This window comes from Mauremys mutica, chromosome 1 (genome assembly GCF_020497125.1).
Source record: "Mauremys mutica isolate MM-2020 ecotype Southern chromosome 1, ASM2049712v1, whole genome shotgun sequence".
Lineage (NCBI taxonomy): Eukaryota > Metazoa > Chordata > Testudines > Geoemydidae > Mauremys > Mauremys mutica.
Genome location: NC_059072.1, coordinates 213,993,772 through 214,017,202, shown reverse-complemented (window position 1 = coordinate 214,017,202; position 23,431 = coordinate 213,993,772). Strand labels below are relative to the sequence as shown.

Below are 23,431 nucleotides of genomic sequence, written 5' to 3'. Positions count from 1 at the left end.
CCCACACTACCCCTCTTAGGTCAGTGGAAGCGCTACTGGTGAGAACATATGCCACCGATCCAAGCAGGGTAGTGTGGACATCAGCCACTGCAGTAATTAATGCAATGTCTGTAAGTCAATCTAACATAGGTTGATTTATCTTTGTAGTGTAGACATAGTCTCAGCTTTACATAGATGAAGGGGTGACTCCTCTTCGCATACATTTTAGGAGCTTCAGTCCCTGGGACTAGTCCAGAGGTTTCCAAACTTTAACAACCTGTGAACCCCTTTCACTAAAATGCCAAGCCTCGCGAACCCCCTCCTAAAAATGAATATTTCCAGGAATTTTCTCCTTTACCTGAGTATAAATTATAAAAGTAGTGATGTTGGAAAAATAAAATTTGTTTTTATGACATGCTTATTACACATTATTAGTTATTTATAATTACAGTATTTTTAATTACATTATGAAAACAGTAATACTCTTCCAAGATCTCACTTTTGTAGCTTGTATCACTTTAAATAAGTCTCTAATAAGACAAGCCTCCTATGTTTCATCAAGAAGTATCAGATGTGAAACAGCATGAAAGTATTTAAGAAGCCAACTCAAAGAGTTCTTCCTACACAAGCATTCAGGTCTTGAGCAGTCCTGGCAAACAACGCACATTACAACAAAGCTTAAATTTGTTCTTCATGATAACGTTAAAAACAGTACTAGCTGCCTATTTAATTTTAAAAACAGCAAAAAATATCCACCTCTCTTTCAATTTCTTATAAGGAGTCTTGAAGTTTAAATCTCTTTAGTGTGATAGATATTGCTTGCTTTGATCTGCTTAGCAGGCAGCCAAGGGGCTCCAGGCTGCTGGCCCCGTGCTGCCCGGGGTCCCTACTGACAGCTCTGTCCACCATTAGGGATTTTTTTCCCCAAAATCCCCCTGTAATATTTCACGAACCCCCCGAGGTTCCTGAACCCCAGTTTGGGAACCACCGGACTAGTCAAATCCAACGAGGTGGACAGGGCTTATCTCTAGTGATAAAGCTGGGATAGAAACTACCACCTTCACAGAAGCATACCCTGGAATCTCAAAAGACCTGTACATTCTATTACATAGCCATACATTTAATCTTCAGTTTGGACTGAGGTAAGAAACTGAGGTCTGTGAAGCCTACACCTCTGAAGAGTAGATTATTTCTCACTTTGAGCTATTGTCTATAGATCCACACCAGACTTGTTTCTTCTGTGTTAGAAGCTGCGTGTCTAGGGGTACGTCTACACTACGGGACTATTCCGAATTTGCATAAATCGGTTTTGTAAAACAGATTTTATAAAATCGAGTGCGCGCGGCCACACTAAACACATTAAATCGGTGGTGTGCGTCCATGGTCCGAGACTAGCGTCGATTTCTGGAGCGTTGCACTGTGGGTAGCTATCCCGTAGCTATCCCATAGTTCCCGCAGCCTCCCCCGCCCCTTGGCATTTCCGGGTTGAGATCCCAGTGCCTGATGGGGCAAAAATCATTGTCGCGGGTGGTTCTGGGTACAGCCTCACCCCTCCCTCCCTGAGCAGCAGACAACCGTTTCGTGCCTTTTTTTGCTTGGTGAACTGTGCAGACGCCATAGCACAGCAAGTATGGACCCTGCTCAGCTCCATACCGCAATCGTGAATGTTTTAAACACCTCGTGCACTCTCGTGCAGTCTATGGTGAACCAGGACCTTCAATCCGAGGCGAGGAGGAGGCGGATACGGCAGCGCGGCGATGACAGTGATGAGGACATAGACACAGAATTCTCTCAAACCGCGGGCCCCTGCGCTTTGGAGATCCTGATGGTAATGGGGCAGATTCTATCCATTGAACGCCGATTTTGGGCCCGGGAAACAAGCACTGACTGGTGGGACCGCATTGTGTTGCAGGTGTGGGACGATTCCCAGTGGCTGCGAAACTTTCGCATGCGTAAGGGCACTTTCATGGAACTTTGTGACTTGCTTGCCCCTGCCCTGAAACGCCACAATACCAAGATGAGAGCAGCCCTCACAGTAGAGAAGCGAGTGGCGATAGCCCTGTGGAAGCTTGCAACGCCAGACAGCTACCGGTGAGTAGGGAATCAATTTGGAGTTGGAAAATCTACTGTGGGGGCTGCTGTGATGCAAGTAGCCAAAGCAATCACTAAGCTGCTGCTACGAAAGGTTGTGACTCTGGGAAACGTGCAGGCCATAGTGGATGGCTTTGCTGCACTGGGATTCCCTAACTGTGGGGGGGCGATAGATGGAACCCATATCCCTATCTTGGCACAGCAGCGCCAGGACACCCAGTACATAAACCACAAGGGGTACTTTTCAATGGTGCTGCAAGCACTGGTAGATCACAAGGGATGTTTCACAAACATCCACGTGGGATGGCCAGGGAGGGTTCATGACGCTCGCGTCTTCAGAAGCACTACTCTGTTTAAACGGCTGCAGCAAGGGAATTACTTCCCAGACCAGAAAATAACAGTTGGGGATGTTGAAATGCCTGTCGTTATCCTGGGGGACCCAGCCTACCCCTTGATGCCATGGCTCATGAAGCCATACACAGGCAGCCTGGACAGTGGTCAGGATCTGTTCAATTACAGGCTGAGCAAGTGCAGAATGGTGGTGGAATGTGCATTTGGCCGTTTAAAGGCGCGCTGGCGGACATTACTGACTCGCTCAGACCTCAGCCAAACCAATGTCCCCTATGTTATTACTGCTTGCTGTATTCTCCACAATCTCTGTGAGAGTAAGGGGGAGACCTTTATGGCGGGGTGGGAGGCTGAGGCAAATCACCTGGCCGCTGATTACGCGCAGCCAGACACCAGGGAGATTAGAAGAGCACACCAGGAAGCGGTGCGCATCAGAGAAGCTTTGAAAACGAGCTTCATCAATGGCCAGGGTACAGTGTGACTGCTGTGTTTGTTGATGAACACCCACCCCGCCTTGACTGACTCATTCCCTGTAAGCAACTCCCCCTCCCCCTTCGAGTACAGCTTACTTATGCAAATAAAGTCACTCTCATTTAAAAAGCATGAATTCTTTATTGATTCATTATAAAAAGAGGGAGAGAAGTAAGGGTGTGGTTTGGGAGGAGGATAGGAGGGATGGAGAAGGCCATTAAAAAAAAAATCACAGTAACGACATCCTTCTTGTTGGGCTGTCCACGGGGGTGGAGTGGGCGGGTGCACGGAGCCTCCCCTCACGCGTTCTTACACGTCTGGGTGAGGAGGATGTGGAACATGGTGAGGGTTGAGGGTGGTTATACAGGGGCTGCAGCGGCACTCTGTGATCCTGCTGCCGTTCCTGAAGCTCCACAAGATGCCGGAGCATGTCAGTTTGATCACACAGCAGCCCCAGAGTTGCATCCCGCCACCGCTGATCTTCCTGCCGCCACCGCTGATTTTCCTGCCGGTCTTCCTGCCACCTCTCATCTCGGTTGTCCCTCCTGTCCTCACGTTCATCCCTCCTGTCCTCACGTTCACTGGCCTCTTTCCTGTAATTTGAAACCACGTCCTTCCACTCATTCAGATGAGCTCTTTCATTGCATGTAACTTCCATAATATCCGAGAACATCTCATCTCGCGTCTTCTTTTTCCTCCGCCTTATCTGTGCTAGCCTTTGGGATGGAGGAGGGATGGTTGAAAAATTTGCAGCTGCATGAGGGAGATAAATATTTAGAAAGATACATTTTACAGAACAATGGTTATACTCTTTCACAGTGAACAGCACTATTCACCTAGCACATGTGATTTCCCTACAAGGTCGCATTTTTCATCTTAATAGTGAGTGCTTGCAGCTCTGGAGTTACAGATCTCACAGACACAGGTCCAGGCATCAGAATTCAGCTTGCATGCGGCCATGGTAAGCCACTGTCTTTCGGCTTCTGTAGTGATTTACCCCTCCCCCCCAACGCATGGCTAATACCACGCTAGCTCCCTGCTAATCAACAACCTTCCCACCCCCCCCACCCACTGCGTGTCTGGTAGTTTGGGGAAGATCGCCGGTGACCAAACACAGAAAAGATCATCGGCATTTCACTCTTCCCCTCCCCCCGCTTCGCTACGTGCAGGAAAGTTTTTTTTTTAAGCTGATGCAGTCCACGAACCCAGTAGAAAAATGGCCACCCCCCTTACTTAAATTCCTGATTTTTAACCAGGTTATCCTGAACGATATCACTTTGCTGAGGATAACAGAACAAGATAAAGAGCGGATGCTTCTTGAATGCCAGCAGTCACCGGGACCATATGCTGCTATGCTTTGCCACGCAATGATACCTGATTACTTGCTACATGCATGGCGTGGTAAAGTGTCCTACCATGGTGGGCGGAACAAGGCTGCCTTGCCCAGGAACCTTCTGCAAAGGCTTCTGGAGTACCTACAGGAGCGCTTCATCGAGATGTCCCTGGAGGATTTCCTCTCAATCCCCGGACATGTTAACAAACTTTTCTAAGTAACTATACTGTCTGTGAATGCATCCCAAGTCCTCAGGGCAAAGCAATCATTAAAAAAGGCTTGCTTAAAAAACAATGTTTGCTATTTGCAAAGGTACACTCACCAGAGCTCCCTTCCATGGCGTCATTGTCTGGGATAGTGGCTTGTGAGGGCTGGGAGGACGGTAATTCCGTCAGGGTGATAAAAAGCTCCTGGCTGCTGGGGCTCACGGAGTGCTGTGTGCTCTCTGCTAGGTCTTCCTCCTCTTCTTCATCTTCCCCGTCTGCATAATCCTCAGCCATGGCAGAGATTACAACCCCCACCTCGGAATCCACGATCAGGGGTGGGGTACTTGTGGCGCAGCCCCCTAAAATTGCATGCAGCTCAGCATAGAAGCGGCATGTTTTTCGACCTGCCCCGGACCTTCCATTTGCTTCTTTGGTTTTCTGGTAGGCTTGTCTGAGCTCCTTAACTTTCACTCTGCACTGCACTGAGTCCCTGCTGTGGCCTTTATCCGTCATAGCCTTAGAAATTCTTTCAAATACTTTTTCATTTCGTCTTTTGGAACGCAGTTCTGTTAGCACTGAATCCTCTCCCCAGATAGCGATCAGATCCAGTACCTCCCGTGCAGTCCATGCTGGGGCTCTTTTACGATTCTCAGGAGACTGCATTGTTAACTGTGCTGATGAGCTGTGCGTGGTCACCTGTGCTGATGAGATCTCCACGCTGATGAGATCTCCACGCTGGGGAGATCTCCACGCTGGGGAAGCGGGGCTTTTCCTGTCTACCTGGCCAGTGCATCCGAGTTCAGAATGCTGTCCAGAGCGGTCACTGGTGCACTGTGGGATACCGCCCGGAGGCCAATACCGTCGATCAGCGTCCACACTAACCCTAATCCGATATGGTAATACCGATACTAGCGTTACTCCTCTCGTTAGGGAGGAGTACAGAAACCGGTTTAAAGAGCCATTAAAATCGATATAAGATGCCTCCTAGTGTGGACGGTTGTGGCGTTAAATCGGTTTTACGCTCCTAAAACCGATTTAAACGCCTAGTGTAGACCAGGCCTAGGAAGGAATGGATAGGTGAAGGAACACAACGTCCCTTCTGTATGAATTAAAACAAATCTCTATCAGTGTGCATCTAAATTTGCTATAACAAGATTTTTGACCATGCCTTTAATCAGGTTAATTCTAGAAAGCATTTCAGAAGTATAAAAATCAAAGAGAAAGACAGTGTGATTTACATGATTTACTTTTTAAAAGAAGCATTTGCAGTATTCTACTGCATTAATCGTCACACCGTGATCTTTTATCCAGGAACAGTAAAATATTTTGACAAATTGTGATCATAGTCAGATAAATGCTGTTTTTTCCCCGTAGAGCTGTAAATTAATCGCCCGTTAAGTCATGCAATTAATTCAATAAAATTAATTGCAATTTAAAAAATTAACCACAATTAATTGCAGTTTTAATCACATTGTTAGCCAATAGAATACCAATTGAAAATTATTAAATATTCTTGAATGCTTTTCTACATTTTCAAATATATTGATTTCAATTACAACCCAGAATACAAAGTATACAGTGCTCACGTTATATTATTATTTTTATTACAAATATTTCCACTGTAAAAATGGTAAAGAAAATAAAGCATTTTCCAATTCACCTCATACAAATACTGTAGTGCAATCTCTTTATCGTGAAAATGCAACTTACAAATGTAGATTTTTTTTTGTTACATAACTGCACTCAAGAGCAAAACAATGCAAAACTTTAGAGCCTACAAGTCTACTCAGTCCTACTTCTTGTTCAGCCAATGGCTAAGACAAACAAGTTTGTTTACATTTACTGGAGTTAATGCTGCCCACTTCTTATTTACAATGTTATCAGAAAGTGAGAACAGGCATTTGCATGGGACTCTTGTAGCCCGTGCTGCAAGATATTTATGCGCCAGATATGTTAAACATTCATATGCCCCTTCATGATTTGGTCACCATTCCAGAGGACATGCTTCCATGCTGATGATGCTCATTAAAAAAAATTCATTAATAAAATTTGTGACTGAACTTCTTGGGGGAGAATTGTAGGTCTCCTGCTCCGTTTACCTGCATTCTGCCATATATTTCATGTTATAGCAGTCTCGGATGATGAATCAGCATGTTGTTCATTTTAAGAACACTTTCGCTGCAGATTTGACATAACGCAAAGGTACCAATGCGAGATTTCTAAAGATAGCAACAGCACCTCAGCCCAAGGTTTAAGAATCTGAAGTGCCTTCCAAAGTCTGATAGGGATGAGGTGCTGAGCATGCTTTCAGAAGTCTTAAGCTACAGAACCTGAACTACCAAAAAAGAAAATTAACCTTCTCCTGGTGGCATCTGACTAAGATAATAAAAATGAACATGCGTCAGACTGCAGTGCTTTGGTTATTATTGAGCAGAACCCATCATCAGCATGGACACATGTCCTTTGGGATGGTGACTGAAGCATGAAGGGACATATGAATCTTTAGCACATCTGACACATAAATATCTTGCAACGCTGGCTACAATAGTGCCATGTGAATGCCTGTTCTCACTTTCAGGTGACATTGTAAACAAGAAGTGGGCAGCATTATCTCCTGAAAATGTAAACACACTTGTTTGTCTGAGCAATTGGCTGAACAAGAAGTAGGACTGAGTGGACTTGTAGGCTCTAAAGTTTTACATTGTTTTATTTTTGAATGCAGTAATTTTTGTACATAATTCTACATTTGTACATTCAACTTTCATAATAAAGAGATTGCACTACGGTACTTGTATTAAGTGAACTGAAAAATACTTTTTATTAAATTTTTACAGTGCAAATATTTGTAATAAAAAATAAATATCAGATGAGCAGTGTACGCTTTGTATTCTGCGTTGTAACGGAAATCATTATATTTGAACACATATAAAAATATTTAAATAAATGGTATTCTATTATTGTTTTTAAGAGTGTGATTAATCAGACGATTAATTTTTTAATTGCTTGGCAGCCCTATTTTCCCCCATGTAAGAAAGGGTTACTTTCAAAGGAAGGGTCCCATTAAAATCCCACAGAAAAAGATTGCAGATCTAATATGTGATCTTTTTGCAGAATCCAGAAGTTCAAATCATATGAGAGCTTAATCTCTTATCTCTCAATTCTCAGCATCAGCTGCATTCTAAATGACACAAAAGTGACAAGATGGGGAGAATGTGAGGTTAATATATAATAATTTTAAGACTCTGTGACCTAGCTAGCAAGATAGTCAATGCATAGCCATATTGAGCTACTGGATTGTGTGAAAGGACTGGATCTTTTTAATAGTGCGGAAAGGTGATAAATGAAACAATGACTAAAGAAAAAATACCTTCTGGGAAAATACTTCAAGGGTCCTTAAGAAAACAATGGGTGGCCTATTAATCAGAAAGTGTCCAAAAGCCTGGCTCCATCCAGGTTAACAGGCTTACTTTTCTGCCAGGTCTGGGCCTATGATCAAAAGAACACCAACAGTTAAAAAAATAACTGCCTAAAGAGGAAGGAGGGGCAAGTGGTCAGCAGCTGTTTGATGGGAGATAGAGAAAACTTGAAATAGGTATAAGTAAGAGCCAAATGTGTAGGCTTTTCTTGATTTAGCCCTTTCCCCTACTTGTCATGTACCATTGGGTGAATAAATAATACACTGGTTTTGAAAATGCTGTTTTGAATCACCTTAATTAGCTGCTGGCCATATCTCCCAAAGGGAATTCTCCTGCAGGAGCCAACCACCATTAGAGACGCTAGAGGAGTCCTGGTTGGTAACCAGCAATCCAGTCAAGGAGTGGTTGAATTGTGGGTTCCACCTGCCCACACAATGCTGCAAAGGAAGTCAACCTCTGCCGCCCTACCCGCAAAGGTCACTGCCATTCTGACCTGGGGGAAACTTCCATTTCAACCCCACATATGGTGATCAGTTAGACCCTGAGCAAGTGAGCAAGAACCAGCCAGCCAAGCACATCAGAGAGAGAGACTGCTTGGTGCCAACTCAGAGCCGTGGCTCTCCCCATCCAATGTCTCATCTCTAGCCATGGCCATCCCTGATGCTTCACAGGAAGGGGATTAAAAAAAACACTTCCAGAATACACTGGGGGAAAAAATCCCTTCCTGACCCCTGCAGGTCGCCAGCTGAAACCCTGATCCATGAGCTTTGGGAAGTGAGCCCCACGGCTGTTCAGCCCTACCCCCTACCATCATAAGTTACTCCATCATACAATTGTACTCATAATTTTGTCTCTCTTCAAACTAATTAAGTTGTTTGCCCTCTTCACTGTGGACTTTTAAAGCTACAATCTAGTGTTTAGTGTCCTTCAAAGTCAATATAAATATGTTAATTGGATGGTAAACCCAGGGCCTTCTCTACCATTTTTGCTGCCCCCAGAAAAACAAACAAACAAAAAAAAGGGCGCTTGGACTACCGCCCGAAGTGCCGAAGGAAAAAAAAAGCCGCCCAGACTGTGCCGCCCCAAGAATGGACTGAATGCCACCCCTTAGCATGTGCCCCAGGCACATGCTTCCTCCACTGGTACCTGGAGCCAGCCCTGGGTAAACCCTATGGTCAGGGCTCTGTGCAGAATTACTAAATATATGTAATACAGTAGCACCTGGGGCCATGAACAGGATAAAGGTATTAACTTTGCAGATCAGTAAAGGGAGGACATTCTAATCATAAGGGGTAATGAAGAAGAACATACAAAGAGATTTGTAGGAAGAGCAAGCAAGAAGAAGTAAGAGATTGTCAATACTGGCAGAGTAGAAGGGATAAAAGAGAAGAGTGTGGATAAATATAAAAGAACAGAACTGTGAAGGTCCTTGATGGGCTGTGAAGAGCTAGTGGGTAGGGAATGAGGAATTCAAACTTCCCTTCCCCAAACCTGAAGTGACTTCTGCCTCTGCCCAAGTTAGCAAGAGGTTATATAGGAGCTCAGTACCAAAAGCCTTAATCTCCTTCAAGATACTAAATACCAGGTCCTCATGCCTTCTTGAATGCCTAAAGCCCTAAATAACCCCTACCCAGATGCCAAAATCATTGTCCTGCAACTTCTACAGTGTAGTTACTCATCAATACAAAAATTTGCATCATGCTGAAAGTATAAAATTTGGAGCAGGATAAAATAAACTGAATTTCAAAGTAAATAAATGATGGAAAGAACACTATACTGATTAGAGTGGCAGATAGGAGTGTATGTGTGAGCGAGGGGAGCGGGAGACATCACATATTTCTGAACTCCCTGCTGCATAATTTTGATCTAATATGCTGCATAAGACAAAGCCCTGCCTAAGATACATCAGTACTTTTAGCAGTGGAAAATACGTCACACACTGTATTCAAGCTTAAAATAACTTTAAATAAGAGTTTTTGCACTGGTTTTTTTGTCATTGAAAGCTTTGTAGGTTGGTGTGTAATTAAAATACACACCTTTAACTTAAGGTGGGATTTTCAAAGGTGCTTGAGTGAGTCAGGCACACAACTCTCATTGAATTGCAATAGGATCTGGGCATTTAACTCACTTCGGTGGCTTTGAAATTCACAACTTTGACTTGGATTGGTGGGTACATAGGCATTTAAATCATAGATGTAGACTAGAACATGTATTCCTGTTCCAGATATGAATGATATTCTCACCTGTCAAGTGAAGGAAAAGCACTCTGTCATTCAAGTTACAGAAGGAAGAAGATTCGTTTGCTTGACTTAGGGGGAAAAAAGGGAACTTTTATTGATCTCATTCTATTTAACCCTTCTCCTATCACCTATGTTTAGGCTGCACAATTCAGAGATACATAGTGATTATTAGGAAGCTGGGGAACATATGAACAATGTAATTAACTTTTTAATTAAATTACATTTGTATTATTAACAATTTAATATATATATAATTATGAAAAATGGAACACTGATGCTGATTTACACTCCTCAAGACAAAATTAACTAATTTCTAAGTGCTAATTGGGCAGTAAAATCTTTACGAACGTAGCTGTAAATTATTATGGCTTCCCAACTACTGGTACATCTCAGTATTAAGAACCTCACATCTAACCTGCACTTCATCATTGTGGAGAATTAACTATATAATTTTTTAGAAATGTCATGTGCACCTCAGTTTCCCTATGTGATATTATCTTGCCCAGCTGCATAGGTGGAAACCAATAGGAAATGAAACCACGGCAAAGATAAAGTACTATCAGCGAATATCAGGGTTCTTTGGGGAAAATGGGAAAGTCATTAATTGGGTAATACCCCTGGCCCAGCTCCAATTAGACTTGCAAAGTTTACTCTTCCCCATCCTGGGCCTAGGAATAAAGGGGATACTACAATCTTGAAGATGCTGGTCTATGTAAGAAGGGGTGAGATGGGGATCAGGGCTGAATTAACTGTCAACAGCTGCCCAAGAGGGAGAATCTGATACACACAGAGTCACAGATAACATGCTGCAGATCAGGACAGTCTGCTTCTCCAAACCCAGAGACGGAGGTAACTGGGCCAAGGGGTGTCACAGTTCAGGTCAACTACACAAGCATTCCTTCTACAGTAGAACCTCACTGTTACAAATACCTTGGGAATGGTGGTTGTTCGTAACTTTGAACAAAATGTTATGGTTGTTCTTTCAAAAGTTTACAAGAGAAGGTTACTCACCTTGTGCAGTAACTGAGGTTCTTCGAGATGAGTGTCCCTGTGGGTGCCCTCTCTGGGTCTCGGTGTGCCCCTGTGCCTCTGCTCGGAGAATCCTACAGCGGTGCCCATATGGGTCACTCGCACACCATTGTCTGTTGAAGTGTTGCATGCACGATCCGGACTCCTCAATTCCTTCTCTACCTCAGAGCCTGTGTCTAGCTCTGAAGTAGAGGGAGAGTAGTGGAGCACCAACAGGGACACTCATCTTGAAGAACCTCAGTTACTGCACAAGGTGAGTAACCTTCTCTTCTTGAGAGGTGTCCCTGTGGGTGCTCCACTCCAGGTGACTGTAAAGAAGTGCCCTTTAGGATGATTGGGGTTCGGCGTAGGAAATAAAGCAGCGAAAAGTACCACTCAGCCAAGTCGAGTATCTGTTTTAGGACCTTGCGTGATACCGTAATGTTTAGCAAAAGTGTGTTCGGATGCCCAGGTGACAGCCTTGCAAATGTCTATCAATGGGATATTGTTTAGAAATGCTGTGGACGTCAAGACGAACCTCGTGGAATGTGCCCTGATGGTTGTTGGAGGCTGAATGTCCTTTAGCTGGTAGCATAGTCGAATACAGCCAGACATCCATTTAGAGAGCGTCTGTGTGGATGTAGGCACTCTCTTGGACCATTCTGCTATGGATACAAAGAGTTTAGGAGTAGTCCAAAATGGTTTTGTTCTGTCCAGATAAAAGGCCAAAGCTCTTCTAACATTCAGCGTGTGCATGGTCGCCTCGAACCATATGGTTTGGGGAAGAAAGTGGGGAGCTGCAGTGGTTCATTAATGTGGAAGGACGAGTGCACCTGGGGTGAGAATTTGGGATGGGTGCGTAATGTAACTTTGTCCTTAAGAAAGACAGTATAATGGGGGGTTGGCCATAAGCACCCCTATCTCCCCCACACGTCTCATGGATGTGATGGCAATCAGAAAGGATACTTTCATGGACAGGTGTAACAAGGGGCAAGTTGCCAAGGGTTCAAACAGTTGACGAGTTAGGATGGTTAGCAGGAGATTTAAGTCCCTGGTCCCACTGATTTTGGGGACCTAGGTGGCGAAGGAGCCAGTGACCCAGGGGCTATCATCCCGGGTCGGAGGCTGGTCTCAGGGACTTCTCCATGAGTATGAGTTTCAGCCTCAGGTCCTAGATTTAAATTTGCTGCGATGGGTACACTTCTGAGGAACATGGGATTCACCCAGACAGTGGACACATTGTGAGTGTTCATCTGACACTGGCGTCAATCTCTACATGAGGTGCACCATTTGAAACCCGGTGAGCCCGGCATAACAGGGGTTAGTATCTAACTACTGGTTGAAAGATTTTTTTGGGGGGAGGGAGGGAATAAAAAAGAAATGAAAATTTGTACTAAAATACTAACGGTACAAACTAAATAACGATTTACTAATTTGACTGAAAACTAGGTCTGAATGGGACTGCAGAGCTCCGTCTCAGGCCAGGGACCACTGAGAAAGATCTGAGGAGTTTGGGTCACGCACATGACACTTCAACAGACAATGGCCTGCGGGCACTGCTGTAGGACTCTCTGAGCGGAGGCACAGGTGCACACCTACACCTGGAGTGGAACACCCACCTGGAGTGGAGCACCCACAGGGACATCTCTCAAAGAATAACTGAACATTGGCTTAAAACAGCTTTGAAACTTTACTATGCAGAAGACAAATGCTGCTTTCCCTTTATTTTTTTAGTAATTTATATTTAACAAAGTACTGTATTTGCCTTTTTATTTTTGGGGGCGGGGGCTTTGCTGCTGCCTGATTGTATATTTCCGGTTCCAAATGAGGTGTGTGGTTAACTGGTCAGTTAGTAACTCTGGTGTTCATAATTCCGAGATTCTTCTGTATGTGGTCCCCCAAGGGCACTCACTCTAGGTTCCCGGCTCCTCAGCCATCACCTCTCTTGGGCAGAGACCCATGTCTCTCTCCCTCTGGACAGTAGTTTCTCCAGGATGCACAGTTCTACACTGTGATATCCCCAGCAATACCAGACTACCTAAATAGGCCAGCATCTGTGGTTAGCTTTCTTTCCAAAGGCTATGAACAGCTGTAATTGCAAGCAGTTACAATTTACCACACAGCCCTTTATAAAGAAGCACATTTATTTTTAAGGTGATTGAATTGCAGAGAAAATATATTAAAAACAATAGAAGAACCTATGTGCATGCTAAAACCTACCAGAGATCACCCCAGCTCCAACCTCGGACTCTGGTAGGGGTCAGTCCTTCAAAACCCACAACAGGTTTTTCCCCAGGTTATAAGTTCAGCTGTCTCAAATTCAGAACAACCGTGACTAGTTCATTCTTTCCTTTATACAGCTTTGCCTTTGATTATGGCTTCATGTAACAGGTGATGCAACAGACTAAGGCCCACTCCTCAGGAAGTAGCTTCAAAGGGCTGGGGTTTTGATCGAGATACAAAAGGAGCGCTTAAAGACAATAAAGTCATTGCAGAGAAACTAAATGGATTCTTTGCTTCAGTCTTCACGGCTGAGGATGTTAGGGAGGTCCCCAAACCTGAGCTGGCTTTTGTAGGGACAAATCTGAGGAACTGTCACAGACTGAAGTGTCACTAGAGGAGGTTTTGGAATTAATTGATAAATTTAACATTAACAAGTCACCGGGACCAGATGGCATTCACCCAAGAGTTCTGAAAGAATTCAAATGTAAAATTGCAGAACTATTAACTATGGTTTGTAACCTGTCCTTTAAATTGGCTTCTGTACCCAGTGACTGGAAAATAGCTAATGTAACGCCAATATTTAAAAATGGCTCTAGAGGTGATCCCGGCAATTACAGACCGGTAAGTCTAACGTGAGTACCGGGCAAATTAGTTGAAACAATAGTAAAGAATAAAATTGTCAGACACATAGAAGAACATAAATTGTTGGGCAAAACTCAACATGGTTTCTGTAAAGGGAAATCTTGTCTTACTAATCTTTTAGAGTTCTTTGAAGGGGTCAACAAAGGGGGACCCAGTGGACATAGAGTACTTAGATTTCCAGAAAGCCTTTGACAAGGTCCCTCACCAAAGGCTCTTACATAAATTAAGTTGTCATGGGATAAAAGGGAAGGTCCTTTCATGGATTGAGAACTGGTTAAAAGACAGGGAACAAAGGGTAGGAATAAATGGTAAGTTCTCAGAATGGAGAGGGGTAACTAGTGGAGTTCCCAAGGGAACCAGTCCTATTCAACTTATTCATAAATGATCTGGAGAAAGGGGTAAAAAGTGAGGTGGCAAAGTTTGCAGATGATACAAAACTGATCAAGATAGTTAAGACCAAAGCAGGTTGTGAAGAACTTCAAAAAGATCTCACAAAACTAAGTGATTGGGCAACAAAATGGCAAATGAAATGTAATGTGGATAAATGTAAAGTAATGCACATTGGGAAAAATAACCCCAACTATACATACAATATGATGGGGGCTAATTTAGCTACAGCTAATCAGGAAAAAGATCTTGGAGTCATCGTGGATAGTTCTCTGAAGATGTCCACGCAGTGTGCAGAGGCAGTCAAAAAAGCAAACAGGATGCTAGGAATCATTAAAAAGGGAATAGAGAATAAGACAGAGAATATATTATTGCCCTTATATAAATCGATGGTACGCTCACATCTTGAATACTGCGTACAGATGTGGTCTCCTCATCTTAAAAAAGATATACTGGCACTAGAAAAGGTTCAGAAAAGGGCAACTAAAATGATTAGGGGTTTGGAACGGGTCCCATCTGAGGAGATATTAAAGAGGCTAGGACTTTTCAGCTTGGAAAAGAGGAGACTAAGGAGGGATATGATAGAGATATATAAAATCATGAGTGATGTGGAGAAAGTGGATAAGGAAAAGTTATTTACTTATTCCCATAATACAAGAACTAGGGGCCACCAAATGAAATTAATGGGCAGCAGGTTTAAAACAAATAAAAGGAAGTTCTTCACACAGTGCACAGTTAACTTGTGGAACTCCTTGCCTGAGGAGGTTGTGAAGGCTAGGACTATAACAGCGTTTAAAAGAGAACTGGATAAATTCTTGGAGGTTAAGTCCATTAATGGCTATTAGCCAGGATGGGTAAGGAATGGTGTCCCTACCCTCTGTTTGTCAGAGAGTAGAGATGAATGGCAGGAGAGAGATCACTTGATCATTACCTGTAAGGTTCACTCCGTCTGGGGCACCTGGCTTTGGCCACTGTTGGTAGACAGGATACTGGGCTAGATGGACCTTTGGTCTGACCCAGTATGGCCGTTCTTATGGGGGATGTACTGGCCGTCGCTTCCAGCAGCTCCCATTGGCCTGGAGCAGCAAACTGTGGCCACTGGGAGCTGCGATCGGCCGAATCTGTGGATGCGGCTGGTAAACAAACCAGCTCAGCCCACCCGGGGCTTTCCCTGCACAAGCGGCGGAACAAGTTTGGGAACCACTAGTTTAGAGCATGAGGGCAGAATTAGGGTTCCATAGGCAACTGTAAATCTGGCATTTCTTTACTTACAAGCACTTGATGATGCACCTAAATAGCTTTCTTTTAACTAATATAATATTTGTATATTAATATAACTATAACTATATATTATTTAATATAACTTTATATTTTATATATACACACACACGCCTAATTGATGCCAGGGTTAAAACGTCATTTTGGCTAAAACCTAACTGAGATTTCTAAGCTCTAGACACAGAACCCCTTTATAAGATACTCATGTTAGCAAGACTTACAGAAATTGCAGTAATTAATTTTACATATGGAAACAGGCTTATCTCAATCTACTTGTAAAATATACTGAGTGAAAAGAGTGAAAAACAAAAGTATTAAATTATTTAAGTGTAAGAAACAATTAAATCTTTCTTCATGAAATGTATAATAAATTATGCACCAGAGTAAAAAGAATTCCTTCCTATGGAAACATCAACCATAGTAATAACAAGCTAAATCCTATTAGATATAGAAATAATTTCTTACTGCCAAATGAAAGTTAATAAATAGGAACTATGACACTATTCTTACTGTGTTATTTTCACACCATCATTTGCATCCTCTTTGACAAAGATACATGTATACTAACATTCCACAACTTTACCTTGTATGTCAACTTGTTCTTGGTATAATTGGGCACCATTAGGACTTTCTGAGTAATTTGTCTCACTTGACAGTCTATCACGATATGATCCAGTGCAAGAGGTTTCCTCCCTATTCCCTTAAGGCCAAAGATGTGTTCAGTGCCATCTGTTTCATTTTGTAGAATAAGCTTGCCCTGTGACAATGAAAAAAATGAAGACATTTCAGCACTGTGTGAGTCTTGCATGGCTGCCAGACAAACTCCCTTAACCTAATTAATCTCAAGTTCAGGTAGTGAAACAAGCTTTCAGGAAGATGTTGCCTGTTTACTTTCCAGCATATATGTAAACACTTCTGCTGAATTAATGAAGACAAACTTAAGGAAGAATGACTTTTATTTCTAATGTTTCTTTATTACAGAGTTAGCAGTATAGTGCCTCATATATATTGATTACACACTTTACTTCTACTCAGCAAAGAAATATACCTTCCAAGAAAATATTTTCTGAGCCATCACTATTCCTAATTAACATGAAAAACTGGAAAAGAAAGGTACTTTGTTCCAGCAGTACCCATCCAGCAGAATCCTGTGCAGGAGGTGGCTCTTGGTACTAAACTTTTTTGAGTCAATTTTATTTACCATACACAAGAAAGAGACAACATTCACTATTTCTTTTATCTATTATATGAATCCTCATACACAATAAATTGCAAATAAAATTTGCTTGTGTAGTTTTTGTATCTTGTACTTCAACATTATTGCTGGTTTTCACAGAATAACTTTGCCTAGTAGCTTTGCCCGCTGCATTGATCAGAATTCTATTAACATTTTGGCAAACTACAAAATGAAAACTAAGATCATTAATATCCACCCTCAAAACCTATGAATTTTATTCCCTCTTTGAAGGATAACTACAGAAATACATTTATGGATGAAACTAAAAGAGTGAAATCTTAAAACCATTAAGTTACAAGGCTGAAGCTAACCTGTTTGCAACTCACAATTTTTGGCTGTTTAAATTCTGATCAGATTTAAATCAATGGCCTAGGAGGAAGAAACTTTGCATCTTGCTAAAATTGACTGTCAGTGGAGTTTGGCCCCAAAGGGAATGATTTCATCAAACTGTTATAAAAAAAATGAAGACACTTCTGAAAACCATCAACTTATTTAATGATACAGTCTGGAAAACTTAGGACAAATTCCTGTGGTTTGTAATTTTAAAAGAAAGAAGAAAATGCAATTAGCATCAGAACTATCTTCTGAACTCCAGCATCCACAGCTTTCTTTTATAAGCTAACTCATTCAGGTAGGAAAGATAAAGAGCAGATGCATCAATATTATACTAACAGAGAATGAGAGTTATAAGAGTATTGAGAGAGCAGAGACCTGCTGGGGAAGTCTCCATAATAATGAAGACCTGGGGGGAAATCCTGGCCCCATTCAAATCAATGACAAAGTTCCCATTGACTTCAGTGGAGCCAGGATTTCACCACTAGAGTACAGACAAGGGTATTAAACTAGTCCAGGCTGGAGAGAAAGGACCTTGCCACAAAACTGACAAAATCTGTCCTCTGGGTGGGAGTATGTAGGTTTTGTGTGAGTGACCTACCTCTTGATATTTTGCTGTGAGACTGAGATTCCAAAGAATTGGTGTTTCATGCCTGACATGTTGTGTGCAGGGATCTACATGTGATACACATCTGCTGAGTATGTGCACACATACTAAATGCTTTATATCTACAGATATATATATTGCATCACATATCCAAATTCTAGTCTCATGTACACTGAAGTAACTCCACTAAAGCCAGTGAAGTTGCACCAATGTAACAGAGTGAGCTATGACTTTCCACACATACAGATTATATACTCCAAACAAAAATATTGTGCAGTATCTGTGCCTAACAAATAAATAATAAATTATTAATAATATTAGTATAACATTAAGAATGAGAAACCAAACACTAAAAAGTTAGAAAATATAGAGTTAAGCAGGAATACTCAACTCTTAAATCTAACCCATCATACATGGCTTCTCCTTATCTCCTATATTATTTTTCAAATATAATATATAATTCAAACATACAAAAAGCTTGTTGAAAATAATTAATAATTGCTAAAGATAAAATATACCGAACTCCAACTTTCATAAAGCAGGAAATATAGAGTACAACCACACGATCATCTTAACTCTGCTGTCTGTGTAATGACAGTTTTCACAGGGAATAATTCCATATTCCCTAGTTTAGGTTGTTTTAGTTTAGGTGAGCTTTGTCTTTAGGACTTTTAACTGTTTTAGGATGGTTTGTATTTTTGTTACTGGATCTGTGAACTACATTATACTGATGTTAGTAAGGAATTTGAATAGGTTATTGTAGTTTATAGAGTAATTATTTTTTGCTAGGCAAAAGAGTGATACTGTAAATTTGTGGTTTTGTATGGCATAGCAAAACACCAGAGTAGCTCAGGTAATGCATAGGCAGGCATGTACAAACTGCTTCCTGTTAAAAGCTGAAACAGCCCTTAACCTGGTATGTACCTCATAATATCCAGAATGGCAACTACCATTGGGACAGAGTGCCTGGGAATCCACCCCAAGATGAGCAATGACACAACTAGTAAAGGAAATTAATGAATGAACTAATATAACATCCATTCCTGTAGAATCCCCTGGCATATATGCATGAGGGATACTCAATGTTATTAAAGAACCTTAAAATTGGCATTTACTGAATTTACTGAATAAATTAAATAATGTATATTTAAATAAAAGCTGGAATGCACTGTATGATTTGTAATTGGAGTGTTTTCAATTTGTATAGAATATCTAATAATTTTATTAAAATTGGGTGGGCAAAGAGAGAGGATAGGACCATGAGAAAAGAGAAATTGACCATACAAAATATTAGCCTAAGCTCCCTGAAGGCAGTTTATTTCATGTACATCCTCAGGAAAAAGTTTTGCCCTGAATAACCCTGATTCAGAAAACCTCTTAAGCACTTAAGCAGATGCTTAAGGGGTTTCCTGGACTGCAGGCACAACTTTTATGTGTAGCAGCAATCCTTATAAAGGCTGAAAGTCTCTTTTCTCTTACCAGAGTGACACACTCAGCAATGGGCTTAAACATGAGAGGATACTGTGTTGTTTCACCTGGACCCACATATATGAGAGGAGGGCCATAAAAACAACATCCCTCTAGGATTGCTTGAAGTTTCCAGTCTTGATTAGACATATTACTCTGAAAAAAAAAAAGATGTCATCCAAATGGTACATTTAAAGTTACAACATACATTTACCTGCAATTAGAGCTACATTTAACTTTCTATCCATTAATTCTTAGAATGGACACCAAATCAGATCACAATCTTTATATTTTCAACAGTGCCAACTCAGAGCAGATTTTAGGAAAATAAAGATTATATTTTTAAAAGTTTAAATGTATTCAACCATAAGTTCAATAATACTAGTACTGTAGGTACTAGTAGGAATGCTCTAAAAATTAATGTATTATGTACTCATACCATAAAAGAAATTTGATTGTACTTATAATTATGGGCTCAATTTAACCAAAAATGTGCATAGCCATATGCACCCAGATACTGACTCTGCTGAACACTAAACTATTTAGTAGAAAGACTGTCCTGCGGCAGAACCCAAAGTATGAAAGAAAAAACCAACAGTTGTGTGTTGACAAGTTGGAGGCTCAATGGGAGATGAAGAGTTCATGCAAATACGTTTTTCTCTCATGCTCCACATCAGAATCTCATGCTCTTTAAAACCAGCACACCTCTTATCCAGCAACACACAAAAGTAACTCCAGTTCTAGGAGCAGGGCCAGTGGACAGACTGAGCAGGTCAATGTTCATTATCTTATTTATTCTTTAAAAAGGAAAATAAAATTAGCAGAAATAAAGATCCCAATTATTTTGATTGTTTTTTGGTATGGTAAAAAAGAGCAAAGTTGAAATTTTGGTGCAGAATATGGCTCCTTTATTATTTATTCTATGGCTGACAGATCTACTCATGATGTCAGCCGGGAAGTATGGCTTAAAATAGCCATAGGCTTTTGATTCCCCTATCAATACAGAGACAGAGACCAATACATGATGTAAACTGCTCTCTCTCTGGCCTCAAACAGGAAAAGATCTGTCAGCCAGAGAAGAGCAACCACACCACCTTTAAAATTCTTCCATAGCTGAATGCTGTTCATTATCTGAAGAAGGACCTGCGCACACATGGAAGTACAGTGTCACAGTATTCATCTGCAGTAATCACACTATTATGCCTGAGATATAGTTTTTTTCCGTTCTATGTATAAGAAAATTCTGCAGTATCAATACATAGCTTCAAATAATAGAGTTTAATTTTACTTTAAAAAAAAACAAATGAGAAAATTGCATAAAACAACTACATTAAAGGAACATTATTATCAAAGTCAAGCTCTAAATGTTAAGAAATGCCAAAATTTAGGTTGCCTGGGCAATCTTAATTCTAATCCTTGGACATATGCATTATCATACATTTTTTAATTTTCTGAGCCCTGTTTTGTTCAGGGCTTGATCCAAAGCCCATAGAAGTCATTGGGAGTCTTTCCATTTATTCCCTTCGGCTTTGGATCAGCTTGTGAGCGTACAGGATGATCAGTGCCCAGGAAATCATGCAAGTTTATGGAGGAAGATGAGGCTGTTGACTGTAGAACCTCTCCCTCATTCCTTCAACAAACTGCAAGGCGGTGGCGAATGAGAAAAGGAAGATCAGTAAGAGAAACGAGTGTGGTGTGATTAAAGAAGTTGACTATCACACAGGAGAGGCGAGTTCTAGCCCTACATCTGCCATGGAGTTCCGATGTGATGCTAGGCAAGCCACTTACACCAAAGTTTTCAGAGATGGCCACTAACTGTTGGGGGCCTCATTTTCTGGTTATCCAACATGAAACACCTGGGGTCTGATTTGTAGGAGTTCTGAGCATTAACAACAGCAGCTGAAGTCAATGTGTCCTATGGAAGCTCAGCACCACACCCATTAAGGCAGTATGGTCTGAAGAAATGAGCACAAGATTGGGATTCAAAAGACTCTGATATCTTATCCTCACTCTGCCATTAGTTTACTGTGTAGCCTTGGGCAAGTCACCTTGCCTTTCAGTTTCCATCCCCCCACTTGTAAAACTGGGGAGAATAATTTGCCCACCTGCCACGCCAGAGTGTTGTGAGGATTAATTTGTTAATGTCATACAGGGATGTTGCAAAGATAAACTCATTAATGTGAATCATCACTCCTGTGACGAGCGCCATAGAAAAGCCCATGAAGAAATTATTCCTTCTCTGTTCAGAGCAGGGTATGGGGGCCTGCAGTAAATAAGACCTTTACTTATTGATGCAATTGATGCAATTTTATTGATGCAATTGATGCAATTACTAATGATGCAATTTTCTCATTTGTTTTATGGCACGCATAAAATGAGGGGGACAAAAATATTGAAAAACCACTTCATTCCTTGCAAACCATCTATCCTGTGCACTAAAGGTAACAGGGGCCCTGTGGAAAATGTAAATAAAGTATTCAGTCCTGCACTTAAAGACTGTGTCATTATGCATATACTATACAAGAGGGTAGAAACTAAGGTTGCCCAGATAACCTTAATTATGACATTTCCCAACTATTTAGTGCTTTACTTCCAAATTTAATAACATTTTAAAACAGGCTGGCGTCCGTGTGTGTGTGTGTGTGTGTGTGTGTTTTCTAAATGTACATTTAATACAACCGCATGATTTTTCCCTAAGTTTCTTTTGTCTTAATAATAAAAAGATATTGCAAGGAAGAGATAGTGAAAAGACTGCATTAGGAGATGTTTCACTTTCAGTGTTTCTTCGTTAACTAACTTTCAGAACAACCTCTTTGGTTATTTTCAGTGTTTCACTGTGCTTTCACAATACTATCCTTCTCCAGACAAGCTACTGATTTCACGTCTGATCACGGATCACTCCCCTCTTCTTGTCCCGTCAGATCTCAGTGTGACCTTTTCTACACTATCACTCTCTATTCTTCCTGACCACCTCACACAAAATACAGGATGTGCAGCACTCTCAACTCCTGGTGCAAACCTTAGGTAACATTTTTACTTCTAATAGAACCTTTAAGTCTTCCTCCTGTTTTATGCCACATCGTTTTCTCTCTTTATCTTTTAATTTTAGACAGTCTGCTGATGGCCTAAAAAGCTTGATAATGTCTTCTCTGAAGAAGATACCCAACCCTACATTCACTCTTTGACTCTCTCTCTCTCTCTCAGATATCTTTTTGGACTGTTGGCTTACGCCATAATTGTGCACTATGGGATTTCTTGCATCAGGTCCTGGTCATTGCTGGAGATAAATTATTAGATTAATGACTATTCTGATCTTCTATGTTAATTACTGTACCCCTCTCTTACATCATAGCTTCTTAGTATTGAATGCTTCAAATATTTAACTTTGGAATACACTTTTCTATTCTATCTATATTACATATTATTAGGGCTGCGTGTCTGTCATGGAGGTTGCAGAAGTTACGGATTCCATGACTTTCCGCAACCTCCGTGACTTCTGCAGCGGCAGGTGGGGCTCACACCAGGGCCACCCAAGCAGCTGGCTCCAGGGCCAGCCGCTCCAGTGGCCCCAGGGCCAGCCACAATGGTCACTGCTGGAGTGGCTCTGCAGCCAGAGAATCAGGTGGTCGCTGCTCAGGTGGCCCCAGGCAACTGGCCCCAGGAACCGCACGAGTAGCAGCTGGTACGGCTGAACCCAAGGACCGCCCAAGCAGCGTTCCCCGGGGCAGCGGGAGCAGCCACTGCTCGGCGGCCCCTGGCAGCAGTCCCGGGGCAGTCAGACCAGCCACTGCTCCAGCAGCTCCTGGCAGCTGGTGCCATTGGCCATGCCCCCCCCTCCCAGCAGCAGCCCCCTGGGTTGACACCACCAGGAACGCGCCTCCCCCCCAAGATTTAGTCAGGGGTATTTACAGTATAATTCACGGACAGGTCACGGACTGTGAATTTTTACTAAAAATACCCATGACTAAATCGTAGCGTTACATATTATTTATAACCTCACATTTCTCTTAAATAATTATTTTTTAAAAACAACTTTTTTGTAGAGTAAAATACATTAATATGATCTGTACAATATTTAATTCTGATATCATGGTCCTTAATTCAGATTTCTGCTTTCCTTCCATTGCCAGAAATCTTACATTTAGTATTCATACTACTCATACCA

General features: G+C 41.7%; 1 protein-coding gene across 2 annotated transcripts in view; it reads right to left on the bottom strand.

Annotated features, from left to right (window-relative positions):
- The window catches only part of CFAP47 (cilia and flagella associated protein 47), a 647,660-nt gene that overhangs the window by 288,824 nt on the left and 335,405 nt on the right, over positions 1–23,431 (bottom strand). For both annotated transcript variants that reach the window (XM_045022903.1, XM_045023700.1), the window contains 2 exons: positions 19,279–19,422; positions 16,206–16,379 (listed from right to left, as the gene is read on the bottom strand). In XM_045022903.1, coding sequence (XP_044878838.1) covers positions 16,206–16,379; positions 19,279–19,422 — 318 coding nt within the window. The remainder of the gene's footprint in view (positions 1–16,205; positions 16,380–19,278; positions 19,423–23,431) is intronic.